The sequence below is a fragment of the Grampus griseus genome (genome assembly GCF_964374135.1).
Source record: "Grampus griseus genome assembly, chromosome: 20".
NCBI lineage: Eukaryota > Metazoa > Chordata > Mammalia > Artiodactyla > Delphinidae > Grampus > Grampus griseus.
This window is the reverse complement of record NC_139014.1, coordinates 14,583,278-14,604,883: the sequence shown is the minus strand read 5'-3', so window position 1 is coordinate 14,604,883 and position 21,606 is coordinate 14,583,278. Positions and strand designations below refer to the sequence as shown.

The window sequence follows — 21,606 nt, the reverse complement described above, 5'->3', positions numbered from 1 at the left end:
GAGACAGAAAACACATATATAAATTATACCGTATGTTAGAAGATAATTAATGCCTTAGGTAAAAAAATAAAGCTGCAAAGAGGGAAGGGGAGGTGTTGCATTTTGAAATAGCTTGGTCAGGGAAGTATTTACATACAAGCTGATACTTAAGCAACTAGAAGGAGGTGAGGGAGTGACCCCAGCTAGTTTCTGGAGGAATGATCATTCCAGGCAGAGGGAACAGCAAGTATAAAGACCTTGCAAAGGACAATGCTGGCCTGTTAGAGGAACAGTTAGAAGAGCAACATGCTTGGAACACTGTGAGCAAAGGAGGGAGTGGTAGGAGATAAGGTCAGGGAAGAACTGGGGGGACGGGGGTGCGGGTGGGGGGAAGCACAGAACAACCAGGACCTTTTAGGCTGTTGTGAAGATTTCATTTTTCTTCTGCCTGAGATGGGAACTGTCTTAGGGTTTTGAGCAGAGAAATGGTAAGAACTGACTTACATTGTAATAATTTAGTGTAATTTGTGGAAGAGTACAGTTCTTTATATTTTAGTTTTATCAAATCTTTATGTAATCAGCTCTTAGTTTCTTTAAGCCAGCAGAGAGAAGAGAGATGCTTTTAAAATAAGTGTAATCCAGCATTTACTTGTATTTGGCTTTAGAAGAATGTGTTGAAATTCTTGGGTTTTGAACAGATTCTTGTTAAAGAACCGACAGATTTATAGTGTGAGTTGTTCTCAAGGCAGATTATTAGAGTGGATGGTGATCAGCTGTCACTAGAAATCTTTCTTCTCCCAAAACACAAGTGATAATGTAGTTTTATAATCAGTTGTTTTTAGTCCACTATTTTTAAAGTCATTTAGATCGTATCTTATTTGATTGTCCAAAACATAAACTCTCGCCAAATTATCTTCTTTATGTTCCAACTTATTCTAACTCCCTAGACTGCTATTTCTAGCTTTCCTCCCTAGAATGTCTTCTTCCTTCACACTTCTCTACTCAGCTTACATCTTTCTGTATAAAAAACCCCATTTTCTGGGTTCTAGCTCTCTTATGAAGCCTGTCCCCATTTGTCAGCTCGTAGTGATCTCTGACATCTTCAGTGTCATGTGGCACTGATGTATGGAATCCCTGAGTTGAAAGAAACCTGAGAAGTCTAGCTTGATATTCTCCATTTACCAATGGAGAGATTGATTTTTGGAGGAAAAATGATGATGATAAACATGACAGCTAATACATATTGTGCACTATTTGGCAAGCTTTGTTCTAAGTGTATTTCTGTGTATGAATTCATTTTTTCACACCAACCTTGTGAAGCAGGTGATGGTCTCACCATTTTACAGATGAAGAAGCTAAGGCCAAAGAATCTGAGTAACTTCCATGAGGTTCACATCAAGTTAGTGGCAAAGCCAGTGTTTAAACATAGTCAGCTTGGCTCCATAGTCTGTACTACTTTACTATGCTGTTATGATTTTCTGCTAAATCACAACATTTCAGCGCCTAAAACAGTACCAAGCAGGTATTTCAGCTGTCTTTAATTTTTCTATTTAGCCAAGTTGTAAATTGCCTTGGGTCTCCCATATATTGAATAAACCTGAATAATGAGTGTATTCTCTGGAAAACAAAAGAGAAGAAAGTGAATAAGCCTGCTATTTTAGCCACAGAACTTGTAACATGGAGTTGGAGAGATAAAACAAGAACACAAATAGTTATGAATAGATGTTGGGTGTTTTAAGACTAGAAAGGGAGTTTGAGGAAGGAGATACCACTTCTCTTGGGGAATCATCTTCATGTCATAGTTCTACGAGTTGGTATTTGAGATAGGCTTTGAAGGATAAGACTATGGTAGGTATAGGATTTGGTGGGGAGGGTATACAGGTAGAGGGAAGAGCATTCACCAAAGTGCATGTAAAGTAGTTCTTGCCACAATGGAGAGCCTCATTCCAGCCTGATTGAGTAACTGTGGAGAGCTGTTGAATTGAAGGGAATGACAGGGTCAGAAACGTACGGCCGGGAGGTTTGGGGCCAGGGTCTGGAGGTACCTGGGAGAAGGTTTTGCAGAGCATCTGAGTGCTCATCTCCCTTGAGCGTGACTTTCCCTAGTTCCACTATATTAACAAACACCTGCCGAAAAAAGACGGAAATTCATTTTCTCTTTTCACTATTTATTTCTGACCCACTATACTTCATTTAATACTTTACCACATAGAGTCGCCTTTTATAGATTATGGGAAAGGAGAGGTGTTATCCCTCAGTACTGGGCACATAGCAAAAAGTGGCTATTGATCTATATAAAACAATGTTTGTTATTTCTAAGACCCAACTCAGGTTGTTCTCTTTAAAGCAAATGCTTATACATTTTGTTTATGCTTCTATTATACAGCTAATTCTTTTCAGATTGGATGTTTTATTTTAAAAAGCACTATTTTTTAAAGAGAAAAAATGTAACTGAAATTTCACAAATATGTTTGCATTTCAGAGTAGAAACTGAGGTCTAGACAGCATCATTCTCTCTCATAAACTGGATAAAATAACAATCTAAAAATACATGTGCAAGTGGAATTCTGATTCTTTGATTTTCAAGGTTTTTTTTAACTGGTAAACTACACGTAAAAAAACTTAACCATTTTTAAGTGGGCAGTTCAGGGGCATTAAGTACATCCACATTGTTTTGCTACCATCACCACCATAGTGTCCACAGAACACTTTTCATCTTGTAAAACTGAAACCGTCTCCCCATTAAGCAGTAACTCCCCATCCCCCAATCCCTGGCAACCACCCTTCTATTTTCTGTCTCTGAATTTGCTGCTCTAGGTACCTCATATAAGTGGAATCATACAGTATTTGTCCTTTTGTGACTGGCTTATTTCCTTAACATGATGTCCTCAAGGCTCATCCATGTTGTAGCATGTGTCAGAATTGTCTCCCTTTTCAAGGCTGAATACTATTGCTATATATTTATCTCACCACATTTAGTTTACCCATCCGTGGACACTTGGGTTGCTTCCACCTTTTGGCTGTGGTGAATAATGCTACTATGAACATGGGTGTACAAATGTCTGTCCCTGCTTTCAGTTCTTTTGGGTCTGTACTCATAAGAGGAAATGCTGTATCATATGGTAGTTCTGTGGTTAATTTTTTGAGGAGCCACTGTACTGTTTTCCACAGCAGCTGAACCATTTTACATCCCTACCAGCAGTGTGCAAGGGTTCTGGTTTCTCCACATCCTTGCCAAGACTTGTTATTTTCTGTTGTGTAGGTTTCTTTTTTAAAAAAATTTATTTATTTATGGCTGCGTTGGGTCTCCTTTGCTGCACTCGGGCTTTCTCTAGTTGTGGCGAGCCGGGGCTACTCTTCATTGTGGTGCGCAGGTTTCTCATTGCAGTGGCTTCTCTTTGTTGCAGAGCACAGGCTCTAGGTGGCACACGGGCTTCAGTAGTTGTGGTGCACGGGCTTAGTAATTGTGGCTCACGGGCTCTAGAGCGCAGGCTCAATAGTTGTGGCGCATGGGCTTGGTTGCTCCGAGGCATGCGGGATCTTCCTGGACCAGGGCTTGAGCCCTTGTGCCCTGCATTGGCAGGTGGATTCTTAACCACTGCGCCACCAGGGAAGCCCTTTTTTTTTAATAGTAGCTATCCTAATGAGTATGAGGTGATACAGTTTTGATTTGCATTTCCCAAATGATTAGTGATGTTGAGCATCTTTTCATATACTTATTGGCCATTTGTATATCTTTGGAGAAATGTCAAGTCCTTTGCCCATTTTTAAAATTGGATTGTTTTTGTTGCTGGTGGTTGTTTTTAATGAAGTCTGTGAGCTTTACCTGGGTGTCAGAAGCCATGTGGTGATTTTTCACCTTTTCTGTCATCAATTTGAGAAGTGTTTATGGAGGCAGAGGTGAAGTTTCAGAGCTATTTGATATGAGTTTGCCAGCTTGTGGGAAGGATGTACCAGGCATATTGTAACCTGAGAGAAGGCCCAGGGTGTGTGTGTGTGTGTGTGTGTGTGTGTGTGTGTGTGTGTGTGTGTGTGTGTGTGTGTGTGTGTGTGTGTGTGTGTGTGTGTGTGTGTGTGTGTGTGTGTGTGTGTGTGTGTGTAGACCAAATAAAGGCAGCTTTGAGGAGACCCACGAATAGCAGGAATCCTCACTATGTTTTGACTTTCTTATTAACTGTTTAATGGATGTCTCTTCTCCAAACAATGTTTGCTTAGAGACTGAAAATTAATTTTAATAGCCTCAATAGCTTAAGCAGAGGAGGGTTCATTTTTTTTTCTTTTTCTTTGAACATCATGAAACCAAATAGAGATTAGGTTGGCCATCTTGTGCTTCTTATATCAGCTACAGCCCCTCAAACCTCTGTTTGTCAAGGATCTGTAGCCATATACATGGACTAATAGTAGGAAAAACTGTTGTCAAGAAATTAAGAATTAGTGGTGCACTGAGGATGAGCTGGCTTAGATTTAATCAGGACTGGTTGGCTAGATAGCAAGGTTTGTAATAACGGGAGATGATGGTTTTCACAAATACTGGGATGAATTCTGAAGAGCCTGAATGCATGATAGTTATTCATTCATCATAAAATTTTTTGAGTACTGTATACACTAGGCACTAAGGATACTATGTTGGACAAAACAGGCAAAGTTCCTGCCCTCACGGAGCTGACATTCTAGTCAGTGGGGTATAGATAGCACAGTTGTTTGGCCTTGCTAGAAGCAATTAGTTAGGGAACGTGGGCAGTGTGACCTAGCTCACACTAGTGTAAGGCTTGGGGGCACTTAAGTGTTCTCAGTCTTTTGGCTGACCCAAATCTCCGAAGAGTTAAAGAAACGCATATTTCTTTACGCATATTCTAAACGCATATTTTGCGTCTTATGTCTCTAAACCATTAAGCAACTCTCACTCCCCTAAAGTCACATTGCTTGCCTGTTTGTGGCAGAAGTTGAATTTTTAAAACGAAGTATTTGATTTATTTCTTTTGTAATTTGAACCCTTTATTATTTAGTAGGATTAATTTATGCCCATCCTTTTCTTCTATCCTCAGTCTAGGGGGAAGAGTGAGTTACTCCTTATTAAAGGTTTTGATCTTGTCTCTTCAGGTCTCTGCAACACCTTGTTCCTATGATTTTTCCTGTCATCCCAAATCTTTAGTTTTTCTTTTTGTTGGCTTTTCCTCTATAGCATATAAACATGCTTACATTTCTTCCTTAAACGAAATTCCTCTAGTTAACACCTCATGCTCTCCTTCCTGTCATTGGTAAACAGCCTAGGAAGTAATCTGCACTCCTTGTGGCCTAGTCTTCATCCTCTACCACTTACCAATCATTCCTTAACCCTGCCCCCACTCCTTCAACGGAGGCTTTTTAGTTCTTATCTCACCTGTCTTCTTTTTAGTTTTTAACATTAGACATTTCTTTCTGCCTGTAAAACTTGTCTCACCATCTGTGTCACTTTCTCTGCTATCCTCCCTTCCTCTTCGTTCGTCCTCAAGTTTCCACGTGAGTTTCTCTTCCCCTGCCCATTCCTAAATATTGACATACACTATGATTGTCTCACCCCTTTTCTCACTCTCTGCTGGCTTATCTACATCAGTAACCTCAGATGCAAATGTCTCATATCAAATCTATAGCCCCATCACAGATCTCTCTCTGCAGTTACAGACCTTACTTGCCAGCTGTCCTTAGCTCTCCCATAGGTACTGAACTGATCTCACTTTCTACCTGCTTCTCCATGCCTGGCTTTTCTAGGTTTCCATCTCTACTAATGGCACCACCATTCACCCAATCTGTAAAAGCCAGAAACTTCCAGAGTTATTCTAGACTCTCCCTTCCTCCTTAGCTCCCACGTCTAATTTGGTTACCCCAGTTGATTCTTCCTCATAGATACCTAAGTAAATAACTCAGATCTACAACCCCCCTTCTCCTTCCTTATAGCCACTTCCTTAGTTGTTCAGTACCTTGTCACTTTATATTTGTATTTTTATAATAATGTCCTAACTGCTTTCCTTGTGTCCAACTTTTCCTGCTGTCTCTCATCTAATCATTCTAAAATACTGATCTGAAACGTGTCCTTTTTTTTGCTTAAAATTATAACTGGCGGACTATAGTTTTGTATGGTGTGTTCTTAGCATAGTATACTAAACTGTTCCCCTGGGCCCTGCTTGTCTTTCTGAACATGTGCCCTGCAATTTTCCCAAATGTCCTACAGAACTCTAGCTGCACTGCAATATTTCTAGTTCTCTGTGGTAGCACTTAACAGTGCCTTCTATCTAAAATTCCCTCTCCTGACACTTCTTCCCTGATATAATGCCTCTTCAGATTTAAAAAGTTAATGCCAGTGTCATCTCCAGAAAAACTGTGCCTTGTCCCCAATTCATCATAGGTTGGGTACCCTCCTCCTGGGCCATCAATAAATGCACTTTGTGTAGTACCTCTATTAGAACACATCTTTTTTTTTTTTTTAAGCTGGCTAAAACTACACTGTGAACTCCTTGAGAATGGGACTGTATCTTTCATCTATAAACGCCGAGCACCCAATGCATTGCCTGACCTTCCTCAGCAAGCTTTCGATAAACCATTGAAAGTCTTCCTGCTAGGAGATTGTTAATGTAATTCTTTTTTTAAATAAATTTATTTATTTATTATTTATTTTTGGCTGCGTTGGGTCTTCGTTGCTGCACACGGGCTTTCTCTAGTTGCGGAGAGCGGGGGCTACTCTTCGCTGCAGTGCACAGGCTTCTCATTGGGGTGGCTTCTCTTTGTTGCGGAGCACGGGCTCTAGGCACACGGGCTTCAGTTGTTGTGGTGCGTGGGCTTCAGTAGTTGTGGCTCACAGGCTTAGTTGCTCCGTGGCATGTGGGATCTTCCTGGACCAGGGCTCGAACCCGTGTCCCCTGCATTGGAGGGTGGATTCTTAACCACTGCGCCACCAGGGAAGTCCCTGTTAATGTAATTCTTAACATCTACCAAGGGTGGTTTTTTCCATCCTTCCTTTGCCTACGTTCTGATTTCAATGGCTTATTTATTACTAGCCTCTTATTATGCATTATATACACTAGGAAAAAGGTTAAAATTCAGAATCCGTCGTTTTTGTTGCTTAGGAACAGCCCTTGGAAAGCCAGGCTCACAGATTGGTTAAACGATACTATCAGATGCTAAAATTTTCTGGCTTGTAAATACTCTTACCAAATCTCATCTCACTAGAATTATGTTGATTCCCCTTAAGGAATTCCTGAAGAAGGCAGGAGATGGTCTAAATTAAGTGTAAGTAAACTATTACTTATAAAGTGCTTATTCTAGCCATGAATCACTTTTATGCAAAGTCCAAAATGGGTAAAGACAGTCCCTACCTGGAACTAAGGGCAGTGGTTGACATGGCATAAATCAACTTTAATACTAAACAGACTGAACTAAGTGTTGTATAATAGTTAAAACAAAACCTATAGGTTATATATGGGGGAGGGGCATAGAACCAGAAAAGTAGAGCGTGTTGTTGCTGTTCCTGGTCCCTTTAACAATGCCATTGTAAAAAGCAGTTTTTGGAACTCTGTTCACATTGGCTTCAGAGTCTATTATAAACATTTAAACTTTTCTTATTAATGGTAAACTTTAATACAAAGAAAAAAGTAAAAATCAAATAACTGCTATTAACATTTTGATAAGCAGCCCTCCAGCTATCTCTGTACATGTAAGACATGCTTTTACATTGAATCATACCACCCACCTTGTTTTATGCCCTTCTCATATTACTCAGTGTATAATGGACACTTTTCTGTAAATGTAAAACTTCGAATGCACATTCCCGTTTGCTAAGCAATTGCATTTAAAAAAATTGATCCTAAGGAAATAAGAGTATGCACAAAGATATATGATATGTTTCATAACTTTAAAAAAACAGAAGTAGAGAAATGTATTTATTGACATTTAAAGATGTTCATGTGTATCATACTGTGAAGAAATCAGTAACTAAAACAGTTTGTACAGTATGGTTTCAGTTTTGATTTTAAATGGGGTGTGTTTGTGTATACACATATGCATAGAAAAAAAGCAAAAGATATCAACAAAATTGCATATCTGGGAGAGGAATTTCAGGTAATTTTATTTTGTTCCTTTTCGCGTTCTGAGTTTTCTGCTATTCTATAAAACGTAGGTAACTTGTGTCATTAAAAAAAGGTTTTTTGGAACCAAGACTTATAAGAGATAAGGTGTTTTTAAACCCATTTGATCGGTGCTTAGGAAATTTCTTTGTTATCCTTAACAATAGGCAAACTGAATGAGATGTTAAATGAGCAATCAAATCCTTTTGAAGGGCATGGTATTAAATACTGCATACCTGTTCAGATTGAGATCTCAACAAAAGAAATAACAATTTCTTCAGTGTTTCAGAAAATGTGACCGTTTCATTGAGGTTAGCATATTGCATATCTGAAGTACAGAGTTAAATTTTTTTAATTGAAATATAGTTGATTTATAGTGTTGTGCCAATCTGTGCTGTACTGAAGTTAAAATTTTAATTGAGAGGCAAAGGTTTAAAATAAAATTGTAGGCAAAGGTTGGAACTGACATAAAAATCAGTGGTCTGTTTATAAAGTTAAACTTATGTAAGTGTCTCTTGTTCCTAACAGATCAATCATTGACACCATGAACTGGAATAAAGGTGGCCCTGGCACTAAGAGGGGATTTGGCTTTGGAGGTTTCGCTATTAGTGCGGGAAAGAAGGAGGAACCAAAACTCCCACAGCAGTCCCATAGTGCCTTTGGGGCAACCAGCTCTTCTGGATTTGGAAAGTCGGCTCCACCACAGCTCCCTTCCTTCTACAAAATTGGTTCTAAACGGGCCAACTTTGATGAAGAAAACGCGTAAGTGGGAATACCTGGTAATTTAGCAAAGGTTAGGCTTTGAGGTATTCATTCCATCAACAGAAATTGAAGCAAAGAAACCATTTGTTTCTCAAATAATAATATGACTTGTTAAAGTGGTTATCTCACTGGATTGCATTGTTCCTAACAAGTTAAATTGTTAAGTTTACTCATTCATAAGGAGTATACTTTTGTGGTCCTTCACTTTTGCTTGTTCCAAAAAGGATTTGAGGCCATTTAAACCTAAATGTGGCCGAAGAATTTTAAATAATTCATGTGGCTTTTGATGGTCTTTACTGAAGTTTTTTTTTTTTTTTGCGGTATGCGGGCCTCTCACTGTTGTGGCCTCTCCCGTTGCGGAGCACAGGCTCCGGACGTGCAGGCTCAGCGGCCATGGCTCACGGGCCCAGCCGCTCCGTGGCATGTGGGCTCTTCCCGGACCGGGGCACGAACCCATGTCCCCTGCATCGGCAGGCGGACTCTCAACCACTGCGCCACCAGGGAAGCCCTGAAGTTTTTGTTTACACCATACAAGTTGTTTTGGAAACACAGGCAGTTGTCAGAACTGGCAGAGGCATAGTTTGGCTCAATACCCAAGTCCTTACAACTGTTATGTTTAATATCTTATAGTGGTAGGAAGATCTCAGATTTTTGCCCACAGTTCTCAGGAAACATATTTACCGGTTACCTTTTTTAACTTGATGTCTAAGAAGGTGATTGTTAAGAAGCTGGGGCTTGAAAGTTTGAGTTGTAATTCCTTATAGATTATAACTTCTCTTTTTGCCAAGTCTGAAGAAATCTTTTATTGCTATTATTCCCAACCTGGTTGTGACACTGCTTGAGGTTTTTTTTTAGTTAAAAAAAACACCTCAAGATCAGAGTTTTTAAAGTACACAGCAGCATTTAAAAAAGTTGGTATGTTATTTAGCAATTAAATACAGAAGTAAGTGTTTAAGATTCAGCAAAGTCAAGGATCATTATTCTAGAGAACAGTTTACCGGCTCAGAGATACTTTTAAATGATACATTAATGAAACTACTATATAAATGAATATGCATTTATGTGTGTGTGCAGCACATAAAAGTGGCTAGAGCTTTTAAAATGAAGACTTGAAAGGCTATAAAATTTTAGGCTGTAGTAGTGATTTCTTTAAACTAATATTTGGTTGTATTACTATTTCATTTAATTCTGAGGTAAGATCTAAACAATGTTTTTGTTTTGTTTTAGTTGATAGCTACATAGATATTCTTTTCTGGGATATTTGTTAGAGGGAAAGTGATACTTTTTACAGATGTTGAAATTCTTTTCTGAATACTTACATAGTATGGTGAGGATTTTGGATTGAACATTTTAAGTATAGTTGATGTACAATGTTATATAAGTTTCAGGTGTACAACATAGTGATTCACAAATTTTAAAGTTTACACTCCATTTATAGTTACTATAAAATATTGGCTATATTCCTGAACATTTATTTTTAATTTTAGAAATTTTCTGTTGGTTCTCAGAAAACAGCCCAGAACTTCTGAAGAAAGTCTCTAGCCTCATGAATACATCTCAAAATTTTTTTTAAGGATTATGAAGAATAAACTAGCTTTATAATATTTCATACAAAGTAATTTTTTCCATGGCATACACTTTAATATTTGCTATATCTGTGCAACAATGATATACTAAATTTGTACTGAAAACTTATCCCTTTTAAGAGAACTGGAAATGTGATTTTTTAACAGACACTATTGAAATGGAGAATCTGCTGTGATTTTTTTTTTGCAGTATTAGAATTTGGCATGTATTAAGTGATAATTTAATAATTAGGTCCTAAGCCAAAGGACCAAAATCTCTTAATTGTGACATATACTTTAATAAAAATTTGTGTTAAATGAAAGATTCACCTGAGCCCAAATTAAACATTCACTCTATCAATCATGCATCTTAATTTTCAGATATTTTGAAGACGAGGAAGAAGATTCTAGCAATGTTGATTTACCTTACATTCCTGCTGAAAACTCACCTACCCGCCAGCAATTCCATTCCAAGCCAGTAGATTCTGATAGTGATGATGATCCCTTAGAGGCATTCATGGCTGAAGTGGAGGCAAGTATCAACTCTGTTATGTTAACATTTTCAGTGATTAGAAATAGATCAGATTAACCTAGTGCTTTAGTCCTCAGTCAGTTTGTTTCTTGGCCCTTTATTGGGAGAATTTTGCTTTTGTATTCTATAGTTTCTTAAATATGCTTCCACTGGCCCTGTAGCATTTTCAGAGATGATTCGTGCCTAGGAATTTGAACTGTATCCCTTGAACATAGTAGCTCAAAATTTGTGTGTTTGTTGTGTGTGTTTTGTTTTAATAATTCTTGGTATATTCTTGAATGAATATTATCTCATTCAATCTAGCATGTATTAAATAAATATGTAAGGTAATTAAACTTAAGGAACTTGCTAAAATTACAAATTCTGTATTCTGTACTTTTAATGTTTATTTCTTATTATCAACATTATCATCAACATTCATGACCTTGCTATGGAAATTGAAACTTGTGACCTCTTCCTTCCTAAAACTCTTCTCACTAGGCTTTTGTGATTTTGTATTTTGTTCTTTTCTCCCATCTCCCTTTCTGTTTATTTGCTATTTATTTATTTGCTATTTATTATGAAAAAGTTCAAACACATACAAAAGTAGAGTAATAAAATGAGCCCCCATGTACCCTTCACCCTGCTTTATCAGTTAACAACTTGTCCAGTCTTTTGTTATCTAACAACTCCACCCCTCTTTTAGATTATTTTAAAGTAAATCTCAGACATATCATTTCATCCATCAGTATTTCTGTATTTCTATAACTCTTAAAAAACATAGCTACCATATCATTGTACCAAAAAAATTCTTACATAGCCATCTGTTATCTGTCATTCTGTGATTCTCTTCGTTTCTCAAATATGATTCTCCTACAGTTCGCTATATTGATTTGCTATTGTCACTCTTTATACATTCCTTAGTGACCTCATCCTCTTCTAAAACGTAACTTCTATGTGAATAATTAATATCTTTAGTTCCATAGTCTCTCTTTGGTTTCAGCTCTGCTTTTCTAGAATCATATTGACCATTTTTACATGGGTGTAAAAATGGCACCTTAAACGCAATTCATCATCTTTTCCTCCTCAGCCAGGTATTTCATCTTACTTCTCTTAATGGCACCAAAATTCACACAATCACATTGCCTTTTTTTTTTTTCCCTTGGCCACGCCACTCAGCTTGCAGGATTTTAGTTCCCCAACCAGGGGTATCGAGCCCCGGCCTTCAGCAGTGAAAGTGCAGAGTCCTAACCACTGGACCGGCAGAGAATTCCCACATTGGCTTTAATTTCTTCCTTTAATTTGCCCCTCTTCTTTTCTTTTTTTTAAATTTTATTGAAGTATAGTTGATTTACAATGCTGTGTTAATTTCTTCTGTACAGCAAAGTGACTCAGTTATACATATATATATTCTTTTTTATTCTTTTCCATTATGGTTTGTCATAGAATATTGAATATAGTTCCCTCTGCGATACAGCATGACCTTGTTGTTTATCCATCCTATATATAATAGTTTATCTCTGCTAATCCCAAACTCCCATTCCTCCCCTCTTTTCCTCCCCTCTCCCTTGACAACCACAAGTCTGTTCTCTATATCTGTGAGGCTATTTTCGTTTCGTACATATGTTGATTTGTGTCATAATTTATCAATAGATTCCATATATAAGTGATATCATATTGTATTTGTCTTTCTCTTTCTGACTTACTTCACTTAGTATGATCATCTCTAGATCCATCCATGTTGCTGCAAATGGCATTATTTCATTCTTTTTCATGGCCGAATAATAATCCATTGTGTGTGTGTGTGTGTGTGTGTGTGTGTGTGTACACATACGCACACCACATCTTCTTTATCCATTCATATGTCGATGGACATTTAGGTTGTTTCCATGTCTTGGCTATTGTAAATAGTGCTGCTATGAGCATAGGAGTGCACGTATCTTTTGAATTACGGTTTTGTCTGGATATATGCCCAGGAGTGGGATTGCTAGATCATATGGCAGCTCTATTTTTAATTTTCTGAGGAAACTTCATACTGTTTTTCCTAGTGGCTGCAACGATTTACATTCCCACCAACAACGTAAGAGGGTTCCCTTTTCTCCATACCCTCTCTAGCATTTATTATTTGTAGACTTTTTAATGATGGCCATTCTGACTGGTGTGAGGTGTTACTTCATGGTAGTTTTGATTTGGATTTCTATAATGATTAGCGATGTTGAGCATGTTTTTGTGTGCCTGTTGGCCATCTATATGTCTTCTTTGGAGAAATGTCTATTTAGGTCTTCTACCCATTTTTCGATTGGGTTATTTGTTTTTTTCTTGTTGAGTTGTATGAGCTGTTTGTATATTTTGGAAATTAAGCCCTTGTCAGTTGCATCATTTGCAAATATTTTCTCCCAGTCCATAGGATGTCTTTTCGTTTTGTTTATGGTTTCCTTTGCTGTGCAAAAGCTTGTAAGTTTGCTTAGGTCCCATTTGTTTATTTTTGTTTTTATTTCTATTGCCTTGAAAGACTGACCTAAGAAAACATTGGTACCATTTATGTCAGAATGTTTTGCCTGTGATCTTTTCTGGGAGTTTTATGGTGTCATATCTTATATTTAAGTCCTTAAGCCATTTTGAGTTTATTTTTGTGCATGGTGTGTTCTAACTTAATTGATTTACATGCAGCTGTCTAACTTTCCTCCCACCACTAGCTGAAGAGACTGTCTTTTTCCCATTTTATATTCTTGCCTCCTTTGTTGAAGATTAATGGACGGTAGGTAATGTGGAGTTTTCTCCTGGGTTCTCTATTCTGTTCCATTGATCTGTATGTCTGTTTTTGTGCCAGTACCACACTGTTTTGATTACTGTAGCTTTGTAGTGTTGTCTGAAGTCTGGGAGGGTTATGCCTCCTGCTTTGTTCTTTTTCCCCAGGATCGCTTTGGCAATTTTGAGTCTTTTATGGTTCTGTATTAATTTTAGCATTATTTTAGTTCTGTGAAAAATGTCATGGGTAAATTGACAGGGATCACATTAAATCTGTAGATTGCTTTGGGTAGTATTGCCTTTTTTTTTTTTTTTTGGCGGTACGCGGGCCTCTCACTGTTGTGGCCTCTGCCATTGCGGAGCACAGGCTCCGGATGCGCAGGCTCAGTGGCCATGGCTCACAGGCCCAGCCACTCCGCAGCATGTGGGATCTTCCCGGACCGGGGCACGAACCCGTGTCCCCTGCATCGGCAGGCAGACTCTCAACCACTGCGCCACCAGGGAAGCCCTAGTATTGCCATTTTTAACATTATTAATTCTTCCAGTCCAAGAGCATGGGATATCTTTCCATTTCTTTGAATTATCTTTAATTTCCTTTATTAATTTTTGTAGTTTTCAGCATATAAGTCTTTCATCTCCTTCGTGAGGTTTATTCCTAAGTATTTTTTTTGATGCCATTTTGTTTTGTTTATTTATTTAAAAATATGTATATATTTTTTGGCCACACTGCACAGTTTGCGGGATCTCAGTTCCCTGACCCAGGAGGATTGAACCCAGCCCACAGCAGTGAAAGCGCTGAATCCTAACCACTAGACCACCCCTGGTGCAATTTGAAAAGGGATTGTTTGTTTACATTTCCTTTCTGTTATTTCCTTGTTGGTGTGAAGAAATACAACCACTTTCCGTATGTTAATGTTGTATCCTGCTACCTTGCTTAATTCGTTTATCAGTTCTAGTAGTTTTTGTGTGGAGTCTTTCAGTTTTCTATGTACAATATCATGTCATTTACGTATAATGACAGTTTTACCTCTTCTCTACCAATTTGAATACCTTTTATTTTGTTTTCTTGTCTGATTGCAGTGGCTAGGACTTCCAATACTATGTTGAGGAGAAGTGGTGAGCATGGGCATTCTTGTCTTGTTCCAGATTTTGGGGGGAAGGCTTTCATCTTTTCACCATTGAGTATTATATTGGCTGTGGGTTTGTCGTAAATAGCTTTTATTATGTTGAGATATGTTCCCTGTATATCCATTTTTGTAAGGGTTTTTATCATCAGTGGATGTTGAATTTTATCAAATCCGTCTGTTGAGATGGTCATGTGGTTTTTGTCCTTTCTTTTGTTTTTGTGTGTTTGTTTTTCTTTCTCCAACACCGTAAGTTTATTTCTTGCTCATGTAAAAGCCAAAATGGGTGTTTCTAACCTGTGGGTGGTGCTCCTTCAAGCAACATTCAGGGCTCCTCCATCTTGTGGCTCTACTCTCTTCAACATATGATTCCAAGTGGCAGAAGGGGACTGAGCATCTGTCGTTTCTTTTGTTGATGTGGTGTATCACATTGATTGGTTTGTGTATGTTGAACCATCCTTTTGACCCTGGGGTAAATCCAACTTCGTCGTGGTGTATGTCTTTTTTTATGTGTTGTTGGATTTGGTTTGCTAATATTTTGTTGAGAATTTTTGTATCTATATTCATCAAAGATATTGGCCTATAAGTTTCTTTTTTGGTAGTGTCTTTGACTGGTTTTGGGATCAGGGTGATGGTTTCTTCATAGAATCTCTTTGGGAGTGTTCCTGCCTCTTCAGTCTTTTGGAAGAGTTTGAGAAGGATCGGTATAAGTTCTTCTTGGTATGTTTGATAGAAATCCCCAGTGAAGCCATCTGGTCCTGGACTTTTCTTTGTAGGGAGTTTTTTGATTACAGATTCTATTTCATTTCTAGTGATTGGTCTGGTCAAGTTATATATTTCTTCTTGATTCAGTTTTGGTAGCCTGTATGTTTCTAGAAAGTTGTCCATTTCTTCTAGGTTGTTGAATTTGTTGCCATATAATTCATAGTATTCTCTTACGGTTTTTTGTTATTTCTGTGGTATCAATTGTGATTTCTTCTCTTTCATTTCTTATTTTGTTTATCTGAGGTTTTTCCGTGTTTTGGGTTTTTTTTTCCTTTTCTTTTTCTTGGCTGTGCCACGCAGCTTATGGAGTCTTAGTTCCCTGACCAGGGATTGAACCCATGCCCTTGGCAGTGAAAGTGTGGAGTCCTAACTACTGGACCACTGGGGAATTCCCAAGGTTTGTCATTCTTGTTTACCCTTTCAAAGAACCAGTTCTTGGTTTTATTGATTTTTTTCTATTTTATTTTTAATCCCTATTTTATTTCCTCTCTTTTCCTGATCTTTATTATCTCCTTCCTTCTGCTGACTTTCTACTTCATTGACATTTAAGGTAACTATTGATAAATATGTATTTATTGCCATTTTAAACCTTGTTTGCCCATTGATTTTATATATATTTTTTGTCCCTTTTTGTTTTGTTTTGTTTTTCCTTTTGTGGTTTGATGATTTCCTTTTGTATTATGCTTAATTATATTCTCTTCTTTTTGGTTTTTGCGAATCAGTTGTGTTTTTGATTTGTGGTTGCCCTGTTTTTCAAGTATGTTAACCCCTTCCTATATCTACTTGCTTTACACTGGTAGTCATATAGACCTAAACATACTCTAGAAAAAAAAAAGTCTACATTTTTGTACTCTCCTCCCTCACATTTTATGATTTTGACGTCCTCTTTTGCATCTTCATGTTCATCCTTTTGCTGTTCATTGTGGTTATCATTCTCTGACAGAAATGTTTTGATTTTTTTTTTAATCTTACTTAAGTGATTGCTGGCTTAGTTAAGTGATTTACTTTACAACTGTGATTTTCTCTTTCCTGTATATTCTTTTGTGTGTGTGTGTTTGATTTTTTTTTAACATATTTATTGGAGTATAATTGCTTTACAATGTTGTGTTAGTTTCTGCTGTATAACAAAGTGAATCACCTATACATATATCCCCATATCCCCTCCCTCTTGCTACTCTATCCCACCCCTCTAGGTGGTCACAAACCACCGAGCTGATCTCCCTGTGCTATGCGGCTGCTTCCCACTATCTGTTTTACATTTGGTACGGTATATATGTCCATGCCACTCTCTAACTTTGTTCCAGCTACCCTTCCATCTCCCCTTGTCCTCAAGTCCATTTTTTTGTTGTTGTTGTTTTTGCTATGCGGGCCTCTCACTGTTGTGGCCTCTCCCGTTGTGAAGCACAGGCTCAGCGGCCATGGCCCACAGGACTAGCCGCTCCGCGGCATGTGGGATCTTCCCGGACCGGGGCACGAACCTGTGTACCCTGTTCTCCACAGTGGCTGTATCAATTTACATTCCCATCAACAGTGCATCAACAGTGCAAGAGGGTTCCCTTTTCTCCACACCCTCTCCAGCATTTATTGTTTGTGGATTTTTTGATGATGGTCATTCTGATCGGTGTGAGGTGATACCTCATTGTAGTTTTGATTTGCATTTCTCTAATGATTAGTGATGTTGAGCGTCCTTTCATGTGTTTGTTGGCAATCTGTATATCTTCTTTGGAGAAATGTCTATTTAGGTCTTCTGCCCATTTTTGGATTGGGTTGTTTGTTTTTTTGATATTGAGCTGCATGAGCTGTTTGTATATTTTGGAGATTAATCCTTTGTCAGTTGCTTCGTTTGCAAATATTTTCTCCCTTTCTGAGGGTTGTCTTTTCATCTTTTTTATGGTTTCCTTTGCTGTGCAAAAGCTTTTAAGTTTCATGAGGTCCCATTTGTTTATTTTTGTTTTTATTTCCCTTTCTCTAGGAGGTGGGTAAAAAGGATCTTGCTGTGATTTATATCACAGAGTGTTCTCCCTATGTTTTCCTCTAAGAGTTTTATAGGGTCTGGCCTACATTTAGGTCCTTAATCCATTTTGAGTTTATTTTTGTGTATGGTGTTAGGGAGTGTTCTAGTTTCATTCTGTTACATGTAGCTGTCCAGTTTTCCCTGTACCACTTATTGAAGAGGCTGTCTTTTCTCCATTGTATATTCTTGCCTCCTTTATCAAAGATAAGGTGACAGTATGTGTGTGGGTTTATCTCTGTGCTTTCTATCCTGTTCCATTGATCTGTATTTCTGTTTTTGTGCCAGTACCATACTGTCTTGATTACTGTAGCTTTGTAGTATAGTCTGGAGTCAGGGAGCCTGATTGCTCCAGCTCCATTTTTCTTTCTTAAGATTGCTTTGGGTATTTGGGGTCTTTTGTGTTCCCATACAAATTGTGCAATTTTTTGTTCTAATTCTGTGAAAAATGCCATTGGTAGTTTGATAGGGATTGCACTGAATCTGTAGATTGCTTTGGGTAGTATAGTCGTTTTCACAATGTTGACTCTTCCAGTCCAAGAACATGGTATATCTCTCCATCTGTTTGTATCCTCTTTAATTTCTTTCATCAGTGCCTTATAGTTTTCTGCATACAGGTCTTTTGTCTCTTTAGGTTGTTTTATTCCTAGGTATTTTATTCTTTTTGTTGCAAAGGTAAATGGCAGTGTTTCCTTAATTTCTTTCTCAGATTTTTCATCATTAGTGTATAGGAATGCAACAGATTTCTGTGCATTAATTTTGTATCCTGCTACTTTACCGGATTCATTGATTAGCTTTAGTAGTTTTCTGGTAGCATTGTTAGGATTCTCTGTGTGTAGTGTCATGTCATCTGTAAACAGTGACAGTTTTACTTCTTTTCTGATTTGGATTCCTTTTCTTTTTCTTCTCTGATTGCTGTGGCTAAAACTTCCAAAACTATGTTGAATAATAGTGGTGAGTATGGGCAACCTTGTCTTGTTTCTGATCTTAGTGGAAATGGTTTCAGTTTTTCACCATTGAGAATGATGTTGGCTGTGGGTTTGTCATATATGGCCTTTATTATGTTGAGGTATGTTCTCTCTATGCCTACTTTCTGGAGGGGTTTTATCATAAATCAGTGTTGATAAAAGTTTTTTCTGCATCTATTGAGATGATCATACGGTTTTTATCCTTCAGTTTGTTAATACGGTGTATCACATTGATTGATTTGCATATATTGAAGAATCCTTTCATTCCTGGGATAAACCCCACTTGATCATGGTGTGTGATCCTTTTAATGTGCTGTTGTATTCTGTTTGCTAGTATTTTGTTGAGGATTTTTGCATATGTGTTCATCAGTGATACTGGCCTGTAGATTTTTTTGTGACATCTTTGTGTGGTTTTGGTATCAGTGATGGTGGCCTCGTAGAATGAGTTTGGGAGTGTTCCTCCCTCTGTTGTATTTTGGAAGAATTTGAGAATAGGTGTTAGTTCTTCTCTAAATGTTTGATAGAATTCGCCTGTGAAGCCATCTGGTCCTGGGCTTTTGTTTGTTGGAAGATTTTTAATCACAGTTTCAATTTCAGTGCTTGTGATTGGTCTGTTTATATTTTCTGTTTCTTCCTGGTTCAGTCTTGGAAGGTTGTGCTTTTCTAAGAATTTGTCCATTTCTTCTAGGTTGTCCATTTTATTGGCATACAGTTGCTTGTAGTAATCTCTCATGGTCCTCTGTATTTCTGCAGTGTCAGTTGTTACTTATGCTTTCTCATTTCTAATTCTGTTGATTTGAGTCTTCTCCCTTTTTTTCTTGAGGAGTCTGGCTAATTAATGGTTTATCAATTTTGTTTTTCTTCCCAAAGAACCAGCTTTTAGTTTTATTGATCTTTGCTACTGTTTCCTTCATTTCTTCTTCATTTATTTTTGATCTGATCTTTATGATTTCTTTCCTTCTGATAACTTCGGGGGTTTTTTGTTCTTTTTTCTCTAATTGCTTTAGGTGTAACATTAGGTTGTTTATTTGAGATTTTTTTTGTTTCTTGAGGTAGGACTGTATTCCTCTAAACTTCCCTCTTAGAACTGCTTTTGCTGCATCCCATAGGTTTTGGGTTGTCGTGTTTTCATTGTCATTTGTTTCTAGGTATTTTTTGATTTCCTCTTTGATTTCTTCAGTGATCTCTTGGTTATTTAGTAGTGTATTGTTTAGCCTCTATGTGTTTGTATTTTTTTATAGTTTTTTTTCCTGTAATTGATATCTAGTCTCATAGTGTTGTGGTTGGAAAAGATACTTGATACGATTTCAGTTTTCTTAAATTTACCAAGGCTTGATATATGACCCAAGATATGATCTATCCTGGAGAATGTTCCATGAGCACTTGAGAAGAAAGTGTATTGTGTTGTTTTTGGATGGAATGTCCTATAAATGTCAATTAAGTCCATCTTGTTTAATGTGCCATTTAAAGCTTGTGTTTCCTTATTTATTTTCATTTAGGATGATCTGTCCATTGGTGAAAGTGGGGTATTAAAGTCCCCTACTATTATTGTGTTACTGACAATTTCCCCTTTTATGGCTGTTTGCATTTGCCTTATTTATTGAGGTGCTCCTATGTTGGGTGCATAAATATTTACAATTGTTATATCTTCTTTTTGGATTGCTCCCTTGATCGTTATGTAGTGTCTTTCTTTGTCTCTTGTAATAGTTTTTATTTTAAAGTCTGTTTTGTCTGAGATGAGAATTGCTACTCCAGCTGTCTTTTGATTTCCATTTGCATGGCATATCTTTTTCCATCCTCTCACTTTCAGTCTGTATGTGCCCCTAGGTCTGAAGTGGGTCTCTTGTAGACAGCATATATACGGGTCTTGTTTCTGTATCCATTCAGCCAGTCTGTGTCTTTTGTTTGGAGCATTTAATCCATTTACATTTAAGGTAGTTATCGACATGTATGTTCCTGTTACCATTTTCTTAGTTGTTTTGGGTATGTTGTTGTAGGCCTTTTCATTCTCTTGTGTTTTCTGCCTAGAGAAGTTCATTTAGCATTTGTTGTAAAGCTGGTTTGGTGGTGCTGAATTCTCTTAGCTCTTGCTTGTCTGTAAAGGTTTTAATTTCTCTGTCGAATCTGAATGAGATCCTTGCCGGGTAGAGCAATCTTGGTTGTAGGTTTTTCCCTTTCATCACTTTAAATATATTTATTTTTATTTTTGGCTGCATTGGGTCTTCGTTGCTGCACACAGGCTTCCTCTAGTTGCAGCGAGCAGGGGCTACTCTTCATTGCGGTGTGTGGGCTTCTCGTTGAGGTGGCTTCTTTTGCTGCGGAGCATGGACTCTAGAGCGCATGCTCAGTAGTTGTTGCTCACGGGCTTAGTTGCTCTGCGGCATGTGGGATCTTCCCAGACCAGGGCTTGAACCTGGGTCCCCTGCATTGGCAGGTGGATTCTTAACCACTGTGCCACCAGGGAAGCCCCTTTTCATCACTTTAAATATGTCCTGCCACTCCCTTCTGGCTTGCAGAGTTTCTGCTGAAAGGTCACCTGTTAACCTTATGGGGATTCCCTTGTATATTATTTGTTGCTTTTCCCTTGCTGCTTTTAATGTTTTTTCTTTGTATTTAATTTTTGATAGTTTGGTTAATATGTGTCTTGGCATGTTTCTCCTTGGATTTATCCTGTATGGGACTCCCTGCACTTCCTGAACTTGACTATTTCCTTTCCCGTATTAGGGAAGTTTTCACTATAGTCTCTTCAAATATTTTCTCAATCCTTTTCTTTTTCTCTTCTTCTTCTGGGACCCCTATAATTCGAATGTTGGTGAGTTTAATGTTGTCCCAGAGGTCTCTGAGACATAGACTGTCCTCAATTCTTTTTGTTCTTTTTTCTTTATTCTGCTCTGTGATACTTTTTTCCACTATTTTATCCTCCAGATCACTTATCTGTTCTTCTGCCTCAGTTATTCTGCTATTGATTCCTTCTGGAGAATTTTTAATTTCATTTATTGTGTTGTTCATCATTGTTTGCTCTTTAGTTCTTCTAGGTCCTTGTTAAACGTTTCTTGTATTTTCTCCATTCTGTTTCC

General features: G+C 37.8%; 1 protein-coding gene across 1 annotated transcript in view; it reads left to right on the top strand.

Annotated features, from left to right (window-relative positions):
* DDX42 (DEAD-box helicase 42) overlaps positions 1–21,606 on the top strand; it is a gene marked incomplete at its 3' end in the record, with an annotated part of 51,870 nt that overhangs the window by 1,232 nt on the left and 29,032 nt on the right. The window contains exons 2-3 of the mRNA XM_082678797.1: positions 8,604–8,837; positions 10,784–10,934. Of these exons, the coding sequence (XP_082534923.1) occupies positions 8,620–8,837; positions 10,784–10,934 (369 nt within the window). The 5' untranslated portion in view covers positions 8,604–8,619. The remainder of the gene's footprint in view (positions 1–8,603; positions 8,838–10,783; positions 10,935–21,606) is intronic.